Here is a 16002-nt window from a genome sequence, read left to right on the forward strand (position 1 = left end):
TTTCACAGTAAAAGTCTCCACCGCACATTTAGTTTAGTTTAGCAGGTTGTCAGCTGTGTGTCTGCCCGGCGTAACTTTACTGAGTGTCCAACAGTGTGTGTATTTGTGCTACGTTAGCAGCTCTAGCATTGCCGGAGGCTTCGCGCTCGCCGCCGCACACGTAGTCTGCGTAACTTAAGCGAGTTTCCAACAAACCGTGTGTGTGTGTTGGTGGTGAGTGTGAGGTTGTTGGTGGAGTTCTAGTTGTGAACGTAGGTGTAGCAGTGTGTGTACAGTTTATTTGTCGGTGAATAAATGCTACGAAACTACAACTCCTCCGCTCCGCTCAAGCGAGCAAGAGACCGGAGCCGACTTCCTGTATCCTGCAACTCCGGCTCCGCCTCTTAAGGTGGGCTGTTAAGGTGGACCAGCTTTTCTCCTTAAAGAGACGAGCCGCTCCTCTGAGCCGCTCAGCTTTTGAGTTAATTATTAATATTTCTTTTGACCGTTTTAACCGATAGCGTTAATCGGTTGAAATGCTTAATGTCGGTTAACGGTTAAACGGTTAATTATGGACATCCCTAATTTGAACGAGCGAGGGGGGGACTTTTTAGGGGGAATGATATACATTAAGGCAAAAGGGGAACAAAAAATATAAAAAGGCTAAATTAGAAATGTTTTTAGTGTTTCTCCACATGATCATAGTGCTAAGGCCTCATGGCTAAAAACGAACAAGAGTGCCGAGATTCATCAATACTGATTTTCGCTGGGTTCGGTGTCTTTTCTCCAATTCTTTAACATTCAGTCCCCTCCAATTACAGGTTCAGTGTATTTTGCAGAGCCTGTATCTGACTAACCTGTATAAACAGTCTCTACTACAACAGGGCTACAGATGGTTATTGGTTGGTAGCGAGAGTAAGCCCTTCATATACAGACTATCTGATAGCAAGCATGCTAAATAGACATTAATAGGTTTAGACATTAGTCGATACATAAGGCAGCTTATTCTTTTTTTTTACCCATATACATTTTACCCACTTGTTCATTTTGGCCCCAGTCCCCATTTGAAGGAGAGTGGGTGAATACATTTAGGGGAGAGGGAGAGAGGCGCCGTAGAGCAACTCTGAATGAATTGTTATTACAAGGCAGGTATTGGTAATTATATCAAAAGACAGCAAGCAAAGGAAAGCTGTAGGGCGAGGGGGGGGGGCAGGTGGATGTGGTGGGGCCTGCTATGGACACAACAGCCGATTAACAGTGATATGAATACAGTCACATTACACAACCTTTGATACAATTATATAAAAAAAGGCAAACAAAAGTTGATTGTACAGTTGCTTTTCCACATGTACTTCATACTGAGAGAGGATGGAAGACACTATTCTGGAGAGCTGGAAGGCGGGGGTTAATCTCTTCAAGCAGCAAACATCCGGGACAAAAGAAAAACAGGGCTGAGGGTGTGAGGAAGTAAGGTGCTACATGGCACAGCTCAGTGGGGGGTGGAGGGAGTGAGGATGGCAGGTTGGTGAATAGAAGTGGCTCGTGCGCAACCAATGGGGTAGATAGGGAGGTGCTGGATGGATGGACGGAAATGGAGGGGGGGGGGGGCGGGACTGCTGCTACGGATAGTGCTACGGATGCTCACAGAGAGGTGGAAAGGATGCTGGGGGGTTAAGACAGCAAGGCAGTAACTAAGGCATGGAATGCACAACTAAGTCAAAACAAAGAAGGCAGAAATGGTGGACAGGTTGGGGGTGGGGGGGGAGCGGGCTGTGGGATTTTTGATTCCTTTGCCCCCAAACACAAAGGCCTCTTTTTAGTCTTTCCAGTCTTTCTTGATGTTGAGGTTCCACTCCCAGGACAGGTGGTCGTGCTTGTCGTCGTCAGTAAACTTGGATTTGATGACGTAGTTGCCGCGGGCCAGCAAGCCTTTAGGAGCCTCCTCCATCGTGGTCAGGAAGTCAAATTCAGTGGCACGAGGCCCGTAGCTGCCCACCATGTAGTCCGTTTTGTCAACTGTTAACAGATGAGAATGGACATTATGGTTAGAGAAAAAAAGGGACTGTATTTGTTTAATTATGTCCTTATATAGACACAATTTCTTCATCATCCTTTTGTCTTTTTTATATTTTTGTTCATTGAAGAATTCTGACATAATTTGTTAAAGGGACTGTTTGTAAGAATCAGAAATGTCTTGTTAACAGCGACGCCTGTGGCCGTTAAGTCAACGAAAGTCAGCGTCCTGTTGCTCGCGCTTGTGCTCGCTCTACATAGACATGAACAGGCATCGCTCAAAACAGTGAGGAGACACACGTCAGCTAAAAGCACAATATCACTCTACATTTCAGCTGCTTGGCAGTAATGTTAGCTGACCAGACGAAGGTCTCTCCATGAATCAATACTGATCCTAGTGTTGGCTTTTCCTGCCTCAGCCTCCCGACCAGAGGGAACAGGGGAGACACCGGAGTTTTGGTTGGAGATGATAACGTTTCTCTAACGTAACATTCACTAGATATTCTCAGAGCTAAACTAACTCTTCTGCAGTGTGGAGTGTGCATGCACGTAAGAGTGGAGCGAAATAGTGAGAACGAGCGCAGTGTGTGAGTGTAGGAAGGCAGAGGAGCAGAGTACAGCAGAGACTCCGGCCCTGGAGACCAAAGCTACGGTCTCCCCCGCGTCCTCCGACCGCGGCCAACACTGTTTAACAGACGGGCTTCACTAGATACAACCAAGACGTTTTCGTGCTTCCGTGTAGTTTGTGTTGGAGTTTGAGTCTGAACAGCGTAGCCACACGCGAGCGTGCATGGGACACCGACCCGCAATGATTTATACGTGTAAGAAGTTACAAAAAGTCCCTTTAAACTTTTAGCTATATTCCAGACACCTACAGGAGACCTGAGAGGCTAGTGAGAAAAAAAAAAATTCTGTTGATCTGAAGTCTGATCTAAATTGTTTTTGCTCCTGTTTAGGACTTAAGAACAGTTGAAAAAAAAAGGTTTTGCCAGGATCTTTCTAAGTTCCTTAATTTTTTTTTTAATCTGTGAAACGGGTGGAAAAAAAGTTTTGCCAGGATAATGTTTTGTCCTATCTGTGAAAAACGTTTTGGCGTTGACATTTTTTTTTTCTCAGAAACATTTTCCAAAGTGTTTCTTGTTGTACTTCTTATTTCGACCCATTTTTTTCACCTGCCAAAAACTCTTTTGATGCTGGCAAAAGTTTTTTTCCCACCTGTCAAAACTTTATCCGCGCCTGTTTCAGAATGATGAAAAAACATGTAGGAACTTAGTTGAAAAAAAGTTTTTGCCGGGGTAATTGTTCTAAGTCAAAAACACAGGAGAGAAAACTATATAGATCAGACTTAGAAAATGGGTCAACAGATTTTTTTTTCCACATTTGCTTCTCGGGGATTCCTTAGTCATCGCTGGAAACACGTGTAATTACTTGTTAAATACAGTGTTTAAATGAAGTACTGGTGTTTTTGTGGACAAAATTTCAAAACAGGTCACCAGAAATTGTTCACTCACTCCTAATTCCTTTCCTGAATGTCTGCTGCACATACTTCAGGCCCGAAACAATCTCCTTGTTCACCTGAAACAAACATTAACAAACATTAGAAATGAACAAAGACATGTGGCCAGGTGTCCCTGAAACTTTATAAAATGTCAAAGGATGGGGAAAATGCAGTGTCCTGTTTTGCATCTAACCTGTTTATTTCATTGAGATATCAGAAGATAACTCATGACTGTCGCTCTTTTTACAACTAATGTCCTACTCCAGATACATGTGTCCTCTGAGCACAGCTAGATATACACTGATCAGCCATAACATTAAGACCACTGTCAGGTGAAGTGAATAACATTGATTATCTGGTTACCATGGCACCCGGTAGTGGGGGGGGGATATATTAGACAGCAAGTGAACATTTTGAACTTTGAGTTGGAAGCAGAAAAAATGGGCCAGTGTAAGGATATGAGCGACTTTGACGAGGGCCAAATAGTGCTGGTTAGAGCATCTCCAGAACTGCAGCTCTTGTGGGATGTTCCCGGTCTGCAGTGGTCAGGACCTACCAAAAGTGGTCCAAGGAAGGAGAACCGGTGAACCGGCGACAGGGTCAGACCCGAGGCTCATTGATGCACGTGGAGAGCGAAGGCTGGCCCGTGTTGTCTGATCCAATAGAAGAGCTACTGGAGCTCAAACTGCTGGAAAAGTTAATGCTGGTTCTGATAGAAAGGTGTCAGAACACACAGTAAGGAGCAGTTTGTTGTGTATGGGGACCGGTCAGGGTGTCCCGTGCTGACCCGTTTCCACCGCCCAAGAGTGCCTACAACGGGGACGTGAGCATCAGAACTAGACCACGGAGCGATGGAAGAAGGTGGCCCGGTCTGATGAATCACGTTTTCTTTTACATCATGTGAATTGGAGGTGTTGACTCGGCCTCCAAGTTCTCCAGATCTCAATCCAATGGAGCATCTGTGGGATGTGCTGGACAAACAAGTCCGATCCACGGAGGCCCCACCTCGCAACTTATACAGGACTTAAAGGATCTGCTACTGACGGCTTGGTGCCAGATACAGCAGACCTTCAGAGGTCTAGTGGAGTCCATGCCTCCACAGGTCAGGGCTGTTTAGACGGCAAAAGGGCGACCTACTCAATATTAGGCAGGTGGTCATAATGTTATGGCTGATTGGTGTATACTAAATCACTATCAGGACATGAGACTGAATATTTCCTGTTTTTTTTCTACAGAATATGATGCAGCTTAAATGTCTTTTCCTGGCCTTAAAATCCCTGTCTTTTGCCATTTCACATGTTTTTTTCTCAGAGCCCATACTCTGCTTTAGTTAACTGTAAGATATATTGACATATTATGAATATCAAAGTGTGCAGTCTTGTGCTTCCAACATTAAACTGGAAGCTGTGTCTTCACTGATAAAGATGCATAATGACTAACTTGTGTTCAACAACCCAAATATCAGAGATTTTCAAACATTATTGGTGACAAACTGAATCAACTCTGATGTATTAGCACAATCGCATTTTCATAACGGCAGTGAATAACAAGGACGGATACACTCATATTCCATAGAGACAGACTAAGACCATTTCTCCTGGATATCAGTGCATCTACCACAGCTCTCACCTTAAAGCTGATCTTTATTTTGTATTCGACGCCCTCCATCAGAATAAAGCCCTCATTCTTCAATTCTTCCAGGTCTCCTGTTACAAACCAGAAGAGAAAAAAACCACATGCATTTACATTTTCTTCATAATCATCACAGTGACTATGTTTACATGAACACTAATATTCTGAATATGACAACATTCAGAATATGATACGGGTCGTGTAAACAGTATATCTAGTTGACTTTTCATTAGGCCTTAATTAGCTATTGGCAGTTCTTGTTTGCAGTGCACACATGGGAGTGCACACAACTATCACTGCATTACTTTGATTAGGGATGCACCACTTTTTTTCAGACTGAGTACAAGTACAAGTACTTACATTTGGGTACTCGCCGATACCGAGTACCGATTCGAGTAATTCTCTGTACCAAAAGACCCTCGTTAATAGCCAGCTGGAGGGTGTGAGCAACACACGGCAGGCTGGGGAGTCCCGCATACGAGGCGGTGCACCGCGACCGGCTCTAGGTCGGCTTGGAAAGGCTCGGGGTGAAGGTGGCTCGCGGCCGCAGCTTTAAAGCGCTCCCCGCCCAGACTGCTGACCGCATTGAGAAGCAGGCCAAATCAGAGGGAAAAGCTACAACTACGGCCAAGTGTTGGAGTTTCCTCATTGGCCATTACTCTTTCAAAATAAAAAGGCGAGGAACAGTCCTTTACGTAAATGAGCCCGTCCAGCGCGACGCGTCCGGCTCATGAAACTTGGACCAAGCTGTGAAACTAGGCGATCTAGTTCTAAAATGAAACCAGATTCAGCAGTGGCATCATCGCCTATTTCTTACTTAAAATGTTTTCAGAAGCAGGTTTTGGTGGATTGTTTAGATGGAATAACAGAAAGTTTACGAGCAGACCGCCATGTTGTTTCCTGTTTGAAACGGCGAGCAGAAAACCAGCGACCAATCAGGTGCGTTACACATCACCGCTTCAACAGCCAGTCGAGTGGAGCAGCATGTCCCTTAGTTTCCTCGCAGGACCTGGTGGACATGTACCGCTGGATTTACCATTATAGACATGACCACTGACTATTTGTGTAACCACTTAGCCACTAATTCACAGACTGACCGTATACAGTCCAGACATTTACTCGGTTTGGACCTGACCTTGACTTGTTTTTAGAAGACCGTCATGTGAAGTCATATCATACACTGGTACCGCAGCTTCAAGGCCACAATAATCCAACATCAAATAGGGATTGTCATATAGAAGCTGCCTCGACTCCTTTACTGGTAGTGATCCGACTCACTGACTAAGTCTGGTAAAAACAAAAGTTTTTGTTGATAGTGTCTGAGGAGTACCTGTTCCTCTCGTCTATGGAAATGGGGGTGGACAGAACATATAGAATTATATACTCTGTTAGTACATATACAATATAAAATATACTGCAGTGCAAACTAGCCACAGAAAGGTCTGTGAATTCTAACCTGAACAAACCTGGGTTAAACCAAAACTATCTGCGTGGCTAGGTGCTACTAGGCCTGTTGCAATTATTATATGATCACCCGATCGCAATCATCCAAAATGACCGCGACCATTTTGTACAATCGCTAGATTCCACAAACAAGGGAATTTTAAGTCAATGTTAGCTCCATTTCCATCAGCTGGGTTGTCGCAAATAAACTGTCTACCTGAGCATGAGGTTCCAATGTCAGTAAAAAAAAAAAAACAGAGCTCGGCTGTCCGCACTTTACTGCTGTTGGACAGGTTCTTTTGTTTCAGCTTTCTGCAGCAAGATGATGACAGAGAGGTGCCAATAATGGGTCTCTTTATTTATAATGGAGTCTCCACTACAGGTGACAGCACTGGGGAAAGTTATGCTGGAGATAATTTACAGTCCTTTGCTGCTTCATTTCAGTATGTGTAGAATTGTTATGCAAATTAATCAAATTTAACAGCTGATCTGTCCTGTAATATTATATACTTAATTCAAAAAACGCGTTTCAAACGCCAATTTGTTGCATAATCTCTTTATGGACAAAAGGAAATAAAATACCTTGAGCGAGTGTAAAACCTTTTTAGCAATATTGTGGATGTTTTGTTAAATTTTCCATAACACACACGCTAGGTGGAGACTTTTACAGGGAAAGTGGCTGCATGTGTCCATGACAATGCACGTAGCATTGTGGCTGCTAACTCTCCCAGTTGGGTGAACTGGGGACTCAGTTGTCTGTTTTGCGCATACACTGCAGCTGGCGATAAATTATGGATTTAACCTGTTTGTGCATCGGCTTATCGTTGCAGCTGACCGGCTTGTTAGGCATTAAAACTACAGCACCCCTGAATGCAAGGCACTAACCTTTCGGTTAACGATGAGTTAATGAGTGTCAGCTATCGGTTAGAGAAAGAAAACAAATTTGCATCCCTAGTCTAGAGCCATACTATACAATATTTTTGGGACATGAAAATGGTCCAATTTAAAGAGCTGAATATCAACATCACTGTAATATTAAGCTAAGATTACTGGCAAGGACTTTCAAAAACCCACAGTCAGACAAACTCTGAATTGTTTTAATTCTATTTACAGAGTGGACAGTCATTCATTTAGCTGAGAAAGCAGGAGAATCAAGACTGATGCAGGGAAAGGTAGGCACGGGACAGAATGTTCTGGATGGACTGAAATCTAGGTCAGCTGGGGCACGAGCAGCTCCAGAGGCGGGGGTCTTAACCGCTAAATGGCAACTAGGACTATCAGAAGTACATTTCTACAGTCATCTGCCAAACAGATAAAAAGAATCCAATCTATGTACCTCATCTATGCCTCTCTACCTCTGTAGGCAGACGATTCAAACCTTCACAGATGGATCTGTAAGTACAGTAATAGTACAGTACAGTAGTGGATGAAAATGAAAATGAAAATAGACAGTCAGTGCTGGGGTCAATAGTGATGCTATATTGACTGGTACGAATATAGTTGCGACGAGAAAGATACGGAAGAAAACATCTATGTTGAGATGTTGTGTTGAGTTGATGTGTTATATCTGTTGAAATTCTCATAAAATCCTGACAGCAATCAATAAATTAAATGCTCCAACAAAAAAAAGGAAAAAATCTGGTATCTGTGCCTGTTGCCCAATTCAAATGCAAAATGATTAGCGATGCATCTCAATTTATCGCATCCTCAGTTTTCTATATTACTGCACAGCAGCAGTCAGATCATTGTGAACTCTCTTTTTATTAATTTAGAAAGTGTTCAGACTACAACAGTCTATAATATAAAAAGCTGCATCTTTTCAATACCAGTATCTTTGTGACCCATCACATAATCATTACAGAAACAAAACAGAATCCTTCTGCAGTGCATTAAGTATGCAGTAATCTACAAAAAAAAAATGTTCACATAGCAGCTCAAAGACAGGGCACTTCCTGAATGCCTATGGAATTTTAAGCTGTACAAAGCTCCACCCTCTGTGACACACAGTGATCAGAGGCGAGAAGAAGAGGATAGAGGAGAGAAATGTGACAGTAAATGACAGCAAAACGCAGAAAAGACTCGACCCCGGCTTTAAGGCAAACATTTAATTTATCAAGTCCATTTTTGTTTCATAAACCAGCCTGAACAGGGACTTACTTTGTAGATCCAGCACCAGGGGGTTTGGGGCGCTTTCACAGATCAGAGACATCCGGGTCACTTGGACATTGGGAACACTGGTATCTGAAACAGAATTTAAGAAACAGGTCGGTTCAATAAAGACACATATTTGAAACACTGTACACACTTTACAGCTCATTTTGACTGTGCAGCGTAATCACTACCATCATTCACTAACAATGCCATTACTTTGTTCATACTATGCAGATTTTTGTTCAATTCCTATTAACCAGAGAAATCATAACATCAGGTTGTCAAGTAAGACACCAAAAAACAGTGTTAGTGTGTACAATTAAAGGTTCACTGTGTAACTTGCAAAAATCCTTGTTATTAATGACACTAGTGGCTGTTAAGTGAACAGCAGTCAGCATCCTGCTGCTCATGCTGGCTTGCGAGCATTGGCCAAAGCAGTGAAGTGACACACGAGACAGAACGTGACTGACCGGCATCATGTTGATAGAATGCTGCAAAATAGATTCCACTCATTTTTAGAATATCGTTACTGTCTGTAATCCTATATTTTATTTGGACCACTGGCTCCATGAACGATCGGCACCGACCACAACACACACAAAATATATTGTGATATTGTGGTTTTAGCTGGCTAATGATAGCTAAGGTTTGCTTGCTTGCTACCTGTAGCAAAATATAGTTTTAAGTTGATTGATGTCAGCTAATTCATCCAGATTCCCGGGGCTCATTCTGGCTGGTAAATTGGCTAGCTTTCCATTTATCAGCAAATGTTACAAAGCAACCGACGCCAGATCCATGCAGCTGAGCTTAGTTACAGCCAGCTGGCTAACTTTAGCTTGGGTTACGGTTAGCTAGTTGGCCTCTTTACTTTGTACCGTTAACATTATTTATTGTTGGCTAAAATCAACACCATTGTTGTACCTCTGCAAAATATGACAGATGTAGTTGGAAAGTAGCGGTATGGGACACAGAATTTGATGAACTTATTGTTTATCAGAGCAAAAATGAGACAAGAATGAGTTAGCAAGCTAGCGCACCCTACGGTCCCTCCGCCTCACTTCCTAGCGCTTAGAAATCAGTCCACAGGCTGTTATAGGCAACTGAGACAGTCGGGAAATGTCTTGTTTTTTAAGTTACCTTACAATCCGTTCGCCCATTGGCAATAAAAAACAATCAGTACATGTAAAAAGTTACACATACAACCTTTAATGTACAGGTATTTCTTTGTGACAACTCCTGTCTGAACCCAACTCAGACCAGGCTCCAATCAAAAGGCCTGCACATGATGCGTGTCCAGTAAAAAGCAGCTGTCTAAGTGAGCGGGCTCAGGGGAAGTGAAATCAGGACAGCTCTGCTGTAGTTAAGACAGCCTCTGCAATAATTAGACTTCAGTTTATTCTTAGTCCCACTGAAGCAACCGCTTCTCTTCACTGAGCACACAGCATACAGATTTATCAGGAGTTCAACAAGCTAGGTCACAGATTGCCATGAATGCATGCATACTGACTACACACAAGTCCCTCTGGCTGTCTGATTTAGCTTACAGGATGTGAAAATCTGGAAAGACAACCAATATTGCATCTTAGACCTCTGTCAATCCCCGTCAAAGTTGAAATAAAATCTCTGACATGACCTACATCAAATCTTATGGTATAATAATTTGTCCTTAGTCCTGACAATTGTGCTACTAGTCTTTAGTGTATAAAGTTGGCGGTTTGCGGGTCGGATGGTTGATTAATGCATATTTTTGCAGGTTGGGCAGTGGGCAGGTCTGCGCAGATAGGCTTCAAGTGTGAACATAGCAGAATTGGCATATTTCAATATGTTTGGTCTAATAAATAACCTAATCCTTTTGTTTGTTTATAACTACAGGCGCAGACAGCTTCGACAGCTCATTCTTTTTCCGGAAATCATATGAACATGGGCAAGGGCACGCTGGTCGGCTTTGAGTCCGTTATTATCAATTAAGTATTAATAATTAGGTTAAAAATAATAAAATATGCTTAAAATATGCTGCAAATAGTTTTTTGTGTTGTATTTATAATTTGTATAGGCTACCGGATAACATGCTCATTGTTTTTCCCCATCGACCAATTGATGGTTGAAGAATAGGTAGAATTTCGACCGAGAATTTTCTTTGGTTGACTACTGCCCTACACCAATTTAAGTTTAATTTTGAATATTATTGAGTAATATTAAGTATAAGACTACTGCCCAATCTACACCACTGTATTAGCCAAAAAGGTAGCATCCTTCCTGACTCATTAGCAAAGCAGAGAGGATGTTCTACACACACACACACATAACCACAATGCATTACCAGCGTCAGCGGCCACCGAGCCAAGCAGGGCTTCCTTATATTTTCGTAGGCTCTCATCATCCTTATCCAGCTCCTGGATCTCTTTCAACGACTTTTGGGCTGGTGGCTTGTAGTTCACCGCCTCTGGTTCTTCGTTTTCGGCGGCAATGGCTGCTAGCTGCTCCTTAGTCACGTCATCCTCGGCCATGTCTGGAGACAGAGTGGGTGCAGGGGGAGGAAAATAAAGCAGGTAGGGTTGAGAAAAATAATGGGAAGAAAAACTAAGACTTTCAAATGCACAGCATGGAAGGAGTTCCTCCTGTATTCCTAATGAACACTTGCCTCTTGGGGAAGGGGTTGTAAATCACTGGACAAACAGATTACCACAACAATAATGCAAGTGAGGAATGCTGTTGGAAAGTGTTCAGCCTACTGGAACTGTGGCTGCTCCGGTGTGCGACTGTGACGTTGACCTGAGAAGGCGGCTGCAACAGCGTTTCTTCTCACACTACTGCTGCTGCTGATGACCTAACTCTGGCTGCAGTGTGATATCACCTCAACACATTTCTCTGAAATAACATCACCACCACTAGGAGGGTCATGAATGAGGCGTCATGCATCACATGATACGAAGCTTCTCCATGGGAGGGTATGGCCACTCACAGACCCAGATATTATATAGGTCAAACCAAAAGGACTGTGTTCCTCTGGCATGAGGAAAATTAGCCTGCAGGGATGTTTAAGAAAATATTGACCAATCAAACCGTCAGGTTTCTCACTTCTTGTGCTACTTCCATACATTAGGATCACAACAGTGTCCAACAAGTTGCTTTAAAACTCGGGCAATGCAGTACATTTCTTTTTTGTTTTTGTTATTCAGCTCCATGTCTGATTTTTTTTTGTCTGCATAGAAAATATCATTTTGTAAAGAACAATCTGAAGTACAAGCACAAGTTTACTCTTGGGCACATAAAACACAGGGTGATCCCTTGCTAAGGAGGTTAGTGTTGGAAAAAATCCCTCTGCTGAAACATAACAAGTCACAAAAGCAGGAAGAGCTTTGTTTATGCCAAAAGTCTTGATATTCACATAAAGGCCATTCCACCTGCAGAGCTACACAGGCTTTGAATCCTTTGTTAAGCAATGCAGTGTAGACATTTGAATCATTGTGATTACTGCCCATTTGTGTTACATTCTCCTACAAACAAGACAATTGATGACATCACTAAGGGCTTTAGTAAATTGTGGTGACGAATGAACTGACTATTTTTTAAACCACACAATTAATCGAGAAATTAATCAGAAGATTATTTGATAATGAAAATATCTGTCAGTTGAAGCCATAAGATAACACTATTTTGACAATATATTAATCTTTACGTCATTGTCAGCATTTGCTGTTTTTCTTAGTCCTTAAAGTTTTAGACTGTTGATTGGACGAATCAAGCAAAAATGATGGGGATGGGGATGTGACGAGAATCGATACTTCCGTACAAAGTTGATGCTAAAATTCTTAAAATGTGAAGGTTCTCTGTCAGGGCCTGAGACTAACGTCGTCCCGATGACAATACGGAATGTGTTCGGCACACAATGAACTCACTATCGACGCATCCAGGGGACACACGCTGTTTTTTTCCCTGATAATATTACATTGTGAACTACAAATCTGTGTTGAAATTGGCAGGACGAGAGCTAGCTGTTTGTAGCTGGTAAGCAGCACAAAGCTAGTAGCTAATGTTAACAGGAGATGCCATTAAGATACGTTCAGACTCTATTCAGTAAAATGAGTGTTGGGCGAAGGTAAATTCTAATGTTATAAAGATGTGTTCAAATGTAATCTTGAAAAATGTAGCTTTTGGTGAGACACTTGAATAAATCCAGTTGTTTGAAGGAGATGTTTTCACAACAATATAAAATAGATAATAGAGAGGGAATTATGACCTGTTTAACTTCCTAATAAAAACCAGTGTGCAAACGATTATAAAAAAGTGTATGCTGAAGTACATGGGATTTATTGTTTTACTTTTATTTTTTACCATGGTATTGAATTGATATCGAGAATTGTGGAATTTCATTGGCATTAGTATCAACTACCTAATTTCTGGTATCATGACAACCCTACTGATTAATCAAGAAAATTGTTGTTAGTTGCAGACATGCATTCAACTATAAAGAAACATATGTGTGAGCTAATTTTACCTTCATCTCCCCCAAACAATTCTAAGCCAGTAATAACATTTTAATACCACGTTGACATCAGTTTACACAATGCTAAGTAATGTGTTGAAGTGACTGAGAAAGTTTTAGGACATGATAGTAGGGCTGCACAACCAACTGTACATTGCAAATAAAATTTACATTATTGTTGGTCATTGCAAATTTGGAATGAGGAAGCAAAAACAGCTGTGAAGAATTTTAAATGTTGAGTTACCATAACTAATATTCACAATAATCCTGTCAACATATGTAAAGGCAGAGGTGATTATCACTATATAGATTACTCCTTCTGGTTTGAAGAGAGAATCTCTGAGCACCCATCTTCCCGACTCTCTCCTCTGACCTGCCCAAACTAGCAGCCGTCAGAGGAATGTCTGCAAGCAGTAAAGGAACCAACTCTGCCAACTGAGGAGCTTTAGTCTGCAGTCACATAGACATGCCTGAGCAGGGTCCAAAAAACAGCTCAAACATTTCCTTTGCTCTTCTTTACTACTCCACCACCATACACACAAATGATGGCACCTGAAGCAAGCAACTGACTAACTCAAAGAAGCATCTGTAAAATATTCTTCTTCTCAGATTTAACCTCAACTGGTTGCACAGATTTTCTATGAGCAAATCTCCCTTTATATAAGATAAAACATGTATCAAATGTTTTATTCTGTTTGGTTGAGGCAAGTATCATAATATCATTCAACTTTTATGGAAATGACTGAGTAGATCCAGCAGAGAATGGGCCATAAACAAAACACTGCAGCAAAGGAGTCCAGACTTGTTTTTATAATATGGTTTTCCCCTTGATCTCAAAATGCACTCCACTGTTTTGCAGAACTACATTTGATATCCACATGAGACAAAAGGCTGTTTTAATGACAGGAGAGGTGCTGGTGGGGGAGGGTGCTTCAGAGTGAATGCATTATGTAACTGCTGGTATTAAACTCTGTCACCCTGGTGAAAAATCAGGTCCTCTCCCCTTCTCTTTAGGTGCTTTGTTTCTACAGTTCAAATGGGTTCAAATGGACAAGAATTAAGGAGTGGACCAAAACTGATATAAGAGGCCTCGTCAAGCGCTGTCATGCAAAACATCAACATTAAGACATTTCAGGCTTGCATTGGAATCCAATGTGACAGGCCCACCCCACCCAACCAGGGAGGAAGAAGCAGCCTTTAGCAGCAAGTCATTTCAAATCCACATATATAGTGTACAGAGGAGATGCATGGGAGGCTGACTGACGGGTATCTCTTGTGTCTGGCCTGGGCTTCAAGGACTAAATCTATTCTAGTATTAAAGTAGAACAGACTGCAGGGCAACAGCATTAGCTCCTCGGTCTCTTTCCATCCCTGCTGGCCTGATACAAAGAATACATATCAAATAATACGGAATTATATAAAAAAAAGTGTAAACGAAAGAAATATCCTTTGTGTTAGGTACGTTGTTTTTACTGGTACAGCAATGTTACAATGCACAGCTTTTAGAAATCACTATAATAAGAATAAAACAATGTTTCCCGGAAAGAAGTTAACTGTGATAACACAATGATGGTCCTCTGCCAGCCAGAGCTGCTGAATTAAACTGTCTACCACAGATGTCAAGTGAAGATGCTGTGAAGAGGCTAACCGCAGATCCCACAGCGAGACACCGGTACCTGACATACCATGACTGTGCTAGCTAACGGTACCTGGGATGTAACAGACCTCTGCTGACAGCAGACCAGGGAGCGGCTCACACTGCAGGCTGCACTACAGTGATCTAACGGGAGTGATGGAAGGATTTATACTCAACAACGGTGCTACACTTGTCTTCCCGTGCAGGGTGGGACTGAAGACAGAGACAAGCGGCTAGCTGCTCAGCTGCTTCCCTAGGAACAATCAGCCCAGCGAACCAGAGCCTTTTGCTAACATTAGCAGCCTGACTAGTTGTCCTTAGTTACCGGAGAGTAGGATGAAGTCAGCCCGGCTGTAGTGATGTGAGCCGGGTAGAATGTTCTAGAACATGTCTGTCTTATTGGCTGCCCTTTCAAACTTCGGACACTTACCGTTTGATGTAATGCAGCAGTGATATCAGGTGCCTCTGCAGTAAGTGCTTTGCTTGCTCTGCTCTGCTCTGCGCTCCTCTGCCAGTATGGCGAACAAGAGAGGAACAAGAGACGAACCAGAGCCCGGCGCCGCCCATGGCACCGCCCCGTGCGCCCTGCGCCCGCGCCGCGCGCGCAACACGGTTCCGGGAACATGTCCGCGCACGCTGCACGGAAATGACGAGCAGTGCGGTGGCGCGCCCAACCAACAATCACGTTTAATGACAGTTTTTGCCCATAGTTTAGTTTACCAACACAGTGACGTCATTTCAAACAGAACCTTCCCTCTATGAATACTGTAACAGTATTAGTAGAGTACTGGATTCTCTTTTTATTCTTAGTCAACTGTTCTCACCAACATTAGGCTACTTATGACTAAAGGATCAATATGTAATATATTTACAGTAATAAATCATAAAATGACCATGATATGTCATCAGAGATTAAAGCAGCAGTAGGTGGAATTGGAGGAAATATGATTTAAAGTATTTTTTATAAAAATGTCACTATATCCTGACAGTAGTGCATGAGACAGGTAATTTGAAAAAAAACATGCTCCTCTGTGTCATCCGGTGCTCCTAATGGCATCCACAACAGAAAGGTCACTGTCTTGGTGGTATTTGGATGATCCTGATTTAATGCTTGACAGTGATGAAACTGAATCACTACAGATGAGTATTTTACTCTCTCTTATA

At 42.3% G+C, this 16002-nt stretch overlaps 1 protein-coding gene across 2 annotated transcripts; it reads right to left on the reverse strand.

Moving 5' to 3' along the window:
- Positions 1-643: 643 nt before the first annotated feature.
- LOC119485574 (rho GDP-dissociation inhibitor 1-like) lies at positions 644-15435 on the reverse strand. Of its 2 annotated transcripts, none has more exons than XM_037765249.1 (6): positions 15269-15435; positions 11037-11225; positions 8723-8806; positions 5120-5196; positions 3504-3567; positions 644-1995 (listed from the first exon to the last, which is right to left on the reverse strand). In XM_037765249.1, the coding sequence occupies exons 2-6, from the start codon at positions 11221-11223 to the stop codon at positions 1796-1798; spliced, it is 612 nt and encodes a 203-aa protein (XP_037621177.1). In that variant the 5' UTR covers positions 11224-11225; positions 15269-15435; the 3' UTR covers positions 644-1795. The 2 variants fall into 2 exon arrangements, with proteins under 2 accessions (XP_037621177.1, XP_037621178.1); XM_037765250.1 differs by lacking the exon at positions 15269-15435 and adding an exon at positions 15164-15243.
- Positions 15436-16002: the final 567 nt, after the last annotated feature.

The sequence above is a fragment of the Sebastes umbrosus genome, chromosome 3 (genome assembly GCF_015220745.1).
Source record: "Sebastes umbrosus isolate fSebUmb1 chromosome 3, fSebUmb1.pri, whole genome shotgun sequence".
Lineage (NCBI taxonomy): Eukaryota > Metazoa > Chordata > Actinopteri > Perciformes > Sebastidae > Sebastes > Sebastes umbrosus.